The 10356-nt window shown below is 34.0% G+C and overlaps 1 protein-coding gene across 1 annotated transcript; it reads right to left on the bottom strand.

Annotated features, from left to right (window-relative positions):
* Positions 1–6238: 6238 nt before the first annotated feature.
* LOC132170622 (Amino acid dehydrogenase family protein) lies at positions 6239–9166 on the bottom strand. The gene is made up of 5 exons (XM_059581665.2): positions 8882–9166; positions 8354–8537; positions 7644–7801; positions 7267–7479; positions 6239–6641 (listed from the first exon to the last, which is right to left on the bottom strand). The coding sequence occupies exons 1-5, from the start codon at positions 8993–8995 to the stop codon at positions 6411–6413; spliced, it is 900 nt and encodes a 299-aa protein (XP_059437648.2). The 5' UTR covers positions 8996–9166; the 3' UTR covers positions 6239–6410.
* Between the last annotated feature and the right edge of the window lie 1190 nt (positions 9167–10356).

Below are 10356 nucleotides of genomic sequence, written 5' to 3'. Positions count from 1 at the left end.
TTCTTGCTAGCTTTGTACGTTGCATGACTGAGGCATTTCCAACTTATATAGACACAACTCTTGTAAGAGAGAATATACTCTGCCCAAACTTTATGCTCAATAGACCTCACATCCAATCTGACACGTGTCCATTACAATATTAATTAAATTATTAAATTATATTTATTTAACTATTTCATGTGTTAGTAGTTCTCTCTTATTACACATCAAATAGAGTGTTAAAATATTGAGTAATTTTAAATACTCATCTCTCATACCACTAGTTAATGTGGTAGTGCTCAGCCAATAGCCACAACAACCCAGTGTAGCATTACTCTAAAATATTAATTAAATTATTTAATTAACTCATTTTTCTTAGCTTAAATTTTATAAATTAATAGTGGTTTAACGATATGACATTGAAGCCTACAGCTGGCCTAGCTTAATTTGTTAAATCATCAACTACTTGCATATAAGTAGCTGTAAAAGTAGTTGTATCAACTTAATACCGAAAAATATCATGTGGCACAGATTTGTTATAATTGTACATATATTAATATGATAATGATATTACACTGAATTGTCAAAACACAACTTATGTAAGCAATCGTCTCAACCTATACGATCAACTTATCCATGAAAATTTTCCAACTTTCTAAGTTTAGGACATGGTCGATCATGATTGGATAAGCCTAATGTCGTGAAAATGTCCCACTAACAAACCATTCGATGTACAAATATATGATTGGAAATAAAAATAAATAAAAAGAGAGAGAGAGAGAGAGAGGGGACGGGGATAGCCTAGCTACATCTTTAATGTATTCAAGTACTATTGAATTAATGTGCTACAATAGTCTCTATAAATAGAGAACCTAACTAGGAGTAATGAATAAGAAACTGTAGACTAAATAAGATAAGAAGTATACTTCAAAAAAAATATTGACATAAAAAATAAAATAAAAATAAACATAAAAAGATAAGAAGTAAACCTTAAAAGAAAACTTAGTACTAGAGAATATAAGATAGGACACAAATTTCCTCTAAATTGGTTTGGAAGAAATTTCCTTCAACTTGTTCTAATAAGTGTCATGTGTCATCTACATGTTTGAATGAATTTCTCAAAAATCAATGTTTGGTTTTCTAGGTTAGTAGAATGACAAGAATTAGAATCCTCCCCAGTTCAAATCCAGTTAGTTATATTGAAAATGTATTTTTGTCCTATTCAAAAGTGAAAAGACAAAAATTCCCTACAAATATAACTAACTGGATATTCATCAGCTTATTTGAACTGGAAATGATCATGTTCTGAATGACAATAAATGACTCTGAAGAATATTAAAGAAAGGAAAATTTGTAAAATCAGTCTCTGCGGTTTACCTGATTTGCAATTAACTCCATGTGATATTAAAAAGAACTCACATGTCCTAAGGTATGCCAAAAAAATAATATAGTCCCTACAATCAAATTTTGTTCACTGACTTAACAAATTCTGATAGCGTGAAACGATAAAGCCAATAAAATTGTTATATTTATCCTATTTAAGTCAGTATCACACTAACCGACAAAATCTGTTAAATTAGTGAAAGGAATTTGACTGAATGGACTAAGTTTTTTTTTTTTTTGGCATACCTCAGGGATCTTTGAATTCATTTTGATATCACATGTAGCAAATTATAAATTATGTAAATCACAAGGACTAATTTTGCATTTTTTTTTTCCTTAAAGAAAACATGTGAAAGATGACACTTGACACTTTTTTTTTTTTTTTCCTAATTGAATAAGGAAATGGTTACAGGGAATGACCATTTCCACTTCTAATCTAAAAGGAAGAAGAAGTGGATGATCCTTAAAACAAAAAACGGGAGGGCTCCCCAACAATAGACTCAAAACAAACTAAAACAGTGCGAAAATAATTACAAAGGGTAAGAAATGGGTCAAAAAAGTAACTCGGTCCTCTCAAGGGGCCGCGCAAGGCAGTTACAGAAGCAAAAGGGGAACAAATTAAGGCAAGTCTATCTAAACCCCCACTTGAAAACAGCAACAACCACTAGGAAGAAGCTGAGGTGTTAGAAGCACTGTTCGAGTCCAAATCCAAAACTGTTGAAGAGAGAGGCACCAATACCAAATCAGTTATAAAATTCTCCACTAAATGTTCAAACCAATATAAATCAGGGAGACAATAACCCACAAAACGCAAAAACAAAAAAATACAAATAAAACTGCGAAAATACAACAAGAAAATAGTAGCAATAGCCGGGAAACAGAGTGGGCAGTCACTGGCCAGCGCGTCTGAAATTCACACGGCGGTGAATGAGATCCACTTTTCGGCCCGTGGTGGTCGAATCGGGCCGTAGAAGGCGGCGTTGGGAAGTTGAGAGGCCAGCAATCACGATGGACTGGCGGGTGTAGGGGGAAACTGACCGGAGAGAGTAGATCTAGTTTTGAAAAAACTAGATCTAAAAAACCAACAAGGTTTGTAGTGACGACGAGTCGCGTAGCACAGAGGTGGACGGACAGTAGCGGAATGAAGGTTGAGCAGAGAGAATGAAGGAGGCCGGAGCTCTTGGTCTGGTCGGAGAGCAGCACAAAAAAAAAAAAGGGGGGGGGAGGAGAATGGAGAAGGACTCCATATCTCCTCCCCGAAGAAACCTCACTAAGGAGGTGGCTACTCTCACCAGGGAGATGGAAGGAAAAACCTAGGTTTTAAGAATATAAATTATAGAGAAAGGCCTCTCTCACTTGACCCTTGGCACTTATTATAATAGGTTTGAGAAAATTTCCTCCAAATTGGTTCCTATAAAATATTCAACTATGAATTGATTCATAGTTGTGTATATGTCATAACCAGGCTCCGTTTATGAAATACTACGGCGCCCGTTCGAATCGAACATATCCCTGTCCGGACGGTCACTCACAAAAACCCTAAAACCCATAAATAAACATAGGGGTCCGGACAATCTCTAGACGAGTACTTCAGACGAGGCTCTCTGGTTGAGGTTCGTCTGTACGGTTGTAGACGAGGCTCCTGATCTGCGTCAAGAAATAAACCTTAAAAGAAAACTTAGTAATAGAGAATATAAAATAGGATACAAATTTCCTCTAAATTGGTTTAAAAGAAATTTCCTTCAACATGTTCTAATAAGTGACATGTGTCATCTAACATGGTTGAATGAATTTCTCAAAAATAAATGTTTGGTTTTCTAGGTTAGTAGAATGACAAGAATTAGGATCCTCCTCAGTTCAAATCCAGTTAGTTATATTTGAATGGTATTTTTGTCCCATTAAAAAGTGAAAAGACAATAATAGCCTTTAAATATAACTAACTGGATATTCATGAGTTCATTTGAATGGGAGAGGATCCTGTTCCGAATGACAATAAATGACTGTTAAGAATATTAAAGAAAAGAAAAATTACAAAATCAATCCTTGTGGTTTACCTAATTTGCAATTAACTTCATGCGATATTAAAATGAACTCACATGTCCCTAAGGTATGCCAAAAAAATAATCTAGTCCCTAGAGTCAAATTCCATTCACTAACTTAACAAATTCTGATAGTGTGAAATGTTAAAGTCAATAAAATTGTTATACTTGTCCTATTTAAGTCAATATCACACTAACCGACGGAATCTGTTAAATTAGTTAACGAAATTTGACTGTAGGGACTAAGTTTTTTTTTTTTTTTTTTGACATACCTCAAGAATCTTTGAATTCATTTTGATACCACATGTAGCTAATTGTAAATCAGGTAAATCAAGAGGGAAGTGTAGCACTTTTCTTATTATATTGAACTATATACACACACCCTAAATCACAAAAATCATGGTCAATTACAAATAGGAACCCAAGGATTAGCTAGAATATCTTTGAATTATTTCAAAGATAATACTAAATTAATTAAACATTTTGAATTTTTTTTGTCTTCAGCTAAAGTACACCAAGTAATGGGTTTTGGTTTAGATAGGTCGAAAGATGCTTTGCCTTGATTATCAGTCAATTTTATTGCTTTGAACCAATTCCGTACCCAAAGGCTAAAGCCTAAAGCTAAGAGCAAGGGCTCTCTTAGCTTTGATCCCCACTAGGTAGGAATTCTTTTGAACCGAAGCGGATTTGATTCCTCATGGTATGACTTAAGAGGATCTTAATTTATTTGGTTAGAAAAATGAAAGAAGCAGGGGTAGGTTGTCGTCTATGCACTACAAACAAGCTGGCAAAATAAGTACCTAGCAAATAAATAAGTACATGTTTATTCTATGCATGTAACTATTCTTTATGACGCATAAATGAATCTTATTATAAAAAAACATGCATAGAATAAATAGGTCGTAAACAGGTCATAACATGTACCTATTTTGCCAGCCCTTTGTCATACTTATAGGATCAAATCCCTTATAATTATTAAAATCATAATTGTTCATTTAAAAAAGGGAAAAGTTCACGTACTTTTTTTAAACTACCACCCAATTGATAATGTATTTTTCAAACTTTTAATTAGGACAATATCCTTTCCAAATTACAACAAATTGTCAATATTTCCCCAATAATGAAAATATCCTCAATAAAAATACTAAAAAATTATATTTAAAAAAAAAAAAAAAAACATAAAAACCAGGGTGGCCAAATTTATTTATTTTTTAATTAAAATTTTTTTTTCTTTTTTTTAGATTTTATAATGATATTTTTATAATCTTTTTGGTAGACTTAGGGGGACATTGACAATTTTTTGATAGTTTGGGGGAGACACTGTCCCAATTCAAAATTTGGAGAGTACATTGCCAATTCAGTGATAGTTTGAGGGAAGTATGTGAACTTTAAAAAATGGACAGAGTTTTCCTTCAAACTGGATTAGAAGAATTTCCTCCAAAATAATCTATAATAATGACATGTTAAGAAATACATGTCATTATTATAAATTAGGTTGGAGAAAATTCTTCAAACCTAATTTGGAGAAAAGCTGTGTCCTTAAAAAATAATAGTCAAGATTTGACCATTTCATTTATTTCAAAATTAATGAAATATTGAAAGAAATGACTTCTTCAACCAATCACTCAGAAAGGGCATATGGAACCCCCCCCCCCCCCCCCCCTTAAAAAATTTTAGAGTGATTGACCACCGCACAAAGTGGTCGGTCCCCCAAAAAGCCACCTCTTTAAAATGGTTAGCTAAAGAAACCCTTTACTACAAGTCTAATTATGTTAAAGTAGATGTGGCAAATCTTAATTGTTCATTTTAACTAAACGGTCATCTTTTTAATAATTACATACCTATGTAATTCTTAATAGTTGCAACAAATATTGACAACTTAGGCAGCCTCCATTCTCTTTCACATACAGGGCATGTTAGTACAAGTTATCCATCAAAATATCTCCCCACTCTAATAGGGTGAGGGGGATTAAACCACCACATAAGGATTAGTGGCAGAGCCATGATTTTCAAATTACAGAGGGTAAGATTTAAGGGTCTGTTTGAATTTGTAATTTTAAAAAGTATCATTAAAAAATAACGATTTTAAAACGTGTAATTTGAAAATATAATTTTTAAAAACATAGATATGTGTTTGATAAAAATTATGATTTGGCCTTTGAAATCGTAGCTTAGCTTTTAAAATAATTTGTTCTTAAAAATGCATCCCCATACATGCTATTTAAAAACCCAGTTTTTTTCTACATTTCTTAAATTACAATTTTTTTTTTTGAAACACACTTCCAAGCAATATGTTTTCTATAATTTGGGTGAAAATTGCATTATTTAGCTTGCAAAAAATCGTATGGTCAAATGCACTAAAAGATATATTGAATTAGAAGCTAGGATGCCCATTTTGTAGACAAATTTTAATACATTGAATTAGAAGAAATTACATAAAAACAAAACAAAACAAAAAAATACAAAGAAGCTATATGTTAATATTAAATAATCAACTTTGAAGACGCAAAAGGCTAGTCAAAGAAGGACAAAAACACGCCATAGTAAAAATCCAAGCCAGCTTTCACAAACTTTAATGAAAGGAGCAGTTTTTTATTGTTCAATTATATTTGCTTCTGAGCTTAACCAAACTTTCTAAATATCTCTCAAACTGAAACCCTAAAATGCCTGAACTTTGAAATTGTGAAACGTTGTTTGTTGATTGCCACCGCTGGTAATGTTTATACTAGGACATCTGATAAAATTTTATAGGGTGTAAGAAAAAATTTTGGGGGTTGAGAGCGGCCCAATAATGTCTATGCCCCCACTCGACCCCGTTCCCTCCGCCCCGATCAGGATTGCTGTTGAAATAGAGTTCCTTAATGACTAACATTCATACAAGCAGAAGCAAAATACAACAATATGATTGTAACAAGAAAAACAAAATATAGATCAAGTGATGAATAAAATGTCCTTCAAAACAGCATCTCATGAGCAGCATCTAATTTTGACGTGAATAAAGGCATGGCTTCAATGTTCCATCACACGCTTAGCACCATCCAAAGTATTCTTGAGTAGCATTGCAACAGTCATTGGGCCAACACCACCAGGAACAGGAGTTATCCATCCAGCTACCTTGCAGGCATCCTGGAAATCAACATCTCCAACTAGCCTATAACCTGACTTCTTACTCGGATCGTCAATAGCATTTGTCCCAACATCAATAACTGCAGCACCAGGTTTGATCCAACTACCCTTGATCTGAAATTAAGTAATTAAAACATATCCCCAGCAGGGCCAACAAGTAATTAGATCCTACAGAATGAACTGTTACAAATCAAAAACTGGGTTTGTTCCACAGGCAAATTGATTTTAATCCAATGAAGTAATTATATATGGCTTCTTACTTCTTACAACTAAGCTTGTTAAAATATAGATCACACAAATTTACCAACCAAGTAGAATTTTATATGCTATTGTCTTGTAACTTACAACTAATGCACAAAAGAAGGTCCCCATGAAGGAATTCCTATTTTTGTTTTCATTTCCTAGTGGCTAATCCTGATTTATTCTTTTTGATATTTTCTGATTTGTAACATCTGTAATCTGAGAAAACTCCAGTTGTGTTTCCTTTGACCAGTAGATGTTATCATTTTAAGATGTTTGAAGCACATGAACAAGCTTAAGTCTAGATATTCAATATTATGTTGGTACTCTGAGATTTATGACGGTGTCTACAGGGCTATTTCCTTGCCTTATGGCATATTTTACCAAGAACCAACCTGAAGCACTAGATATTCCAAGCAAAGCCATGGAGCAAACGCATAAATGAGATGATGTTATTTGTAAACGAAGAAAAACAAATCTATGAACTGTCTCTATTTACCATCATTGCCTGTCCTGCTGCGGCAATAATAATGTCCGCTTCACGAATGATACTTTCAGGGTCATGAGAATGTGAATGGACTATGGTAACGGTAGCATCTGCTTTCAGAAGCAGTAATGAAACTGGCAATCCAACTATGTTACTTCGGCCCACCACTACCGCTTTCTTTCCCTTAATAGTTATACCACTCCGTGACAGAAGTTCGACACATCCCTGCTCAGAAAATAAAACCACTACTTACAAGGTTGAGGATTTCTTCAGCTGACATTCATATGTATAATTTCTGAACAACAAGAGTTGCTTGTTTTGTAGAACACAGAGAAAAATATTAAGTTTGAAGTAAACATATCTGTAACTTCTCAAATTAAGTGCCTTGCCTTGGGGGTGCAAGGAAGGAACACAGGTTCTCTGCCTTTCATTGCGAGCTTGCCAATGTTCAGCGGATGAAAGCCATCTACATCCTTCTCAATGCTGATTTCAGTCAGAACTTTCTCTTCATTTATATGCTTTGGCAATGGGAGCTGCACCAATATGCCTGTCAATGTAAGAAACCAGGGTTTTAGGCTGATTACGCAGATTTTAAGAAGCAAAGGGCCCAAATACATAAAATTTGATTCTCACCTGGTTTCATAGTTGTTAGGTTGAAACAACTAATGCATTCTGATGTTTGTGGGAAAAAAGAACTAATCTAATGATAATTTAAAAGTCAAACGAGTTTTAGTAAATCTAGCTGGAACGCAAAGATAACGCCATTGATCATATTTTTAGTTCAAATACAGCAACTTCTTTTTAATGTATGTTACAAATTCATTCTCTGTGAGTGTTATAATAAAAACATAAAGCAGAGAAAACACAGGGGTTTCCTATCCTTGGTTTGCATATTCGTATGTTATCATCCGAAACGGTCCAAATCTAATCTCTCAGTCAAGTGCATTCTCCTCTGATTTAGCAATTCGCTAATTAACAGAAAACATAAATTTAAAATATGAACAAACCCATTAATAATCAACATAAACCCTCTCAAAACATAAAAATGATCTAGCATCAAATTCATGTATATATATATACACATTAAGAACTGACCAACCATGTACATCAGGATTTGTATTTAACTCGTGAACCTTGCTGACCACCTCAGCTTCAGACACTTGCTCCGGAAGGTCTATGTCAAAGGACTTGATCCCAACCTCGGCACATGCCTTTCTCTTCATACCCACATAGCTCTGAGAATCTTTCCTGTTGCCCACAATCACCACAGCCAGTCCCGGGACCTAAGTGAACCAAGCAAGAAATATATCACAATCCCAATTCACAATCTCTCTCATAAAACACTACATTACAATTTTACAAGAACATAAGTCCACTCTCTCTACTCTTACTCTCCCAATACATAGCTTATATATTGGGGGTTCTCAAAACCTTTTAGAAACTATAAAAGACAGCCCTTTTGGGTTCACAAATCAGTTGCTTTAGGGCCTAATTGGTTGACCCATAAATTCAAATGCACCATTATTATCTTCTGCATGATCTACCGCAATAATTCATCACTTCTAGCAGGAAAACAAGGCATCTCACACATAATTTTGATCAACGAAATACTGGGTTTGGTTTGTACCTTGTTGTATTTCTGGGAGAGATGGTGGACTTCGGAGGCGATTTCATTGCGGATGGTTTGGGCGATGGCTTTGCCATCGATTATGGTGGCCTTGTGCTCTGACGGTGACGCCATTTTGTCGAAGAGATCAGATGGGTGGAACTTGCTGGAGTGGTCTCTAATGAGTCTATGACTCTATGTGGTCTCTAACCATAGTGGATCACGATTCCGAGTTGGAAACTGAGACAGCCAACGACCGAACGGTTCAGGGGAGTGTGGTTTAGCGGACGGGTCGAACGGTCTCGGGCAAAATGAATGGACCGGCTCACCTCCGATTTATTTATTTTATTTTTATTTTTACATGTCTACGTAAAGAAAGGAGGTGAGAAATTCAAACTAGTGACCACCACTTCATAAAGCATTATTCATAGTTGATTGAATTATCCCTTAAAAGACGCTCACCTCCAATTTAACGGTACATATTGAAGACACATTTTTTACTCTCATTTTTACCTTCACTCTTACACTCTGCACCTTTTTTGTTTTTTTTTTGGCGTCATACTTGAAAAAGAAAAAAAAAAATTGAAATCAAAATTTAATATTTATTTATTCAAAATTTAATAATTTTTTAATACCACATTAAAAAAATGTGTACACGAGAGTATGGATAATATTTCTCTCTTTTATATATATATATATATATATATATATATATATATTTTAATCTCAAATCACCGTTACACAACCCCATCAAACCACATATGACTAACAAAGATCATTTTCATTTCAAATGAAACGAGTAGTATCCCTTTCATTATCAAAATGTAAAGTTAATACATTTAGAACATGTTTATATGTGCGTTTGAAAAGTCTAAAAGCGCGTTTAACACTTAAAAAGTCTGTTTGAATAAAAAAAATATTCATTTAGTAAAAAGAATTGAAAGAGTTCTTAAGGGTTCAAAAAGCCAAAAAAAATGATAAAAACGCATTTTTTGCAAAAACTTCATTTAAAAGCTCTATTTTTCCAACACAATTCCAAACATGCTCTTAATGGTAATCATGATGTATTATTTTAAATTTTTTTAAAGACGTACCAACATTAACAGTATATACTATTAGATGCAACAACTTTAAATCTTAATATGAGATACATAACTATATACTAGTTCATAAATGTTTAACAAGCTTTTTTTTTTTTTTTTTTTTCGACAATATTGTTTTATGTGAGATTGCATTCATCAAGTGGGCTTATGGTCGTACAACAACAACAAATACTAGGCCCTCCTTTTGTCGGCTGGTTGATATGAGCTTGAGGGGCCCTTTTAGCATCGGCCCTTCCTTGTTCTTGGACTCAGCTTGGGCCCTCCCTCCTCTTGGGTCCTAAAATATAGTGCTCAATCACCTCTTTTATAACATCAAAAATGTCTTCATCGCTTTAAATATCTTGAAATTTGGACTTGAGATCTATTTATTTCTTTTGATAATTCAATTCTTTT

The sequence above is a fragment of the Corylus avellana genome, chromosome 1 (genome assembly GCF_965113065.1).
Source record: "Corylus avellana chromosome 1, dhCorAvel1.hap1.2, whole genome shotgun sequence".
Classification (NCBI taxonomy): domain Eukaryota; kingdom Viridiplantae; phylum Streptophyta; class Magnoliopsida; order Fagales; family Betulaceae; genus Corylus; species Corylus avellana.
This window is presented reverse-complemented; position numbering and strand designations above follow the sequence as displayed.

What these genes read in the sequence shown, in the direction of transcription:
- LOC132170622 (XM_059581665.2), bottom strand. Translation starts at nt 8,995, where the DNA reads ATGGCGTCACCGTCAGAGCACAAGGCCACCATAATCGATGGCAAAGCC. An exon ending in TACAAATCCTGATGTACATG is followed by an intron (nt 7,802 to 8,353) that starts GTTGGTCAGTTC and finishes TTACATTGACAG; the next exon opens with GCATATTGGTGCAGCTCCCA. An exon ending in TCCTTCCTTGCACCCCCAAG is followed by an intron (nt 7,480 to 7,643) that starts GCAAGGCACTTA and finishes TTTTCTGAGCAG; the next exon opens with GGATGTGTCGAACTTCTGTC.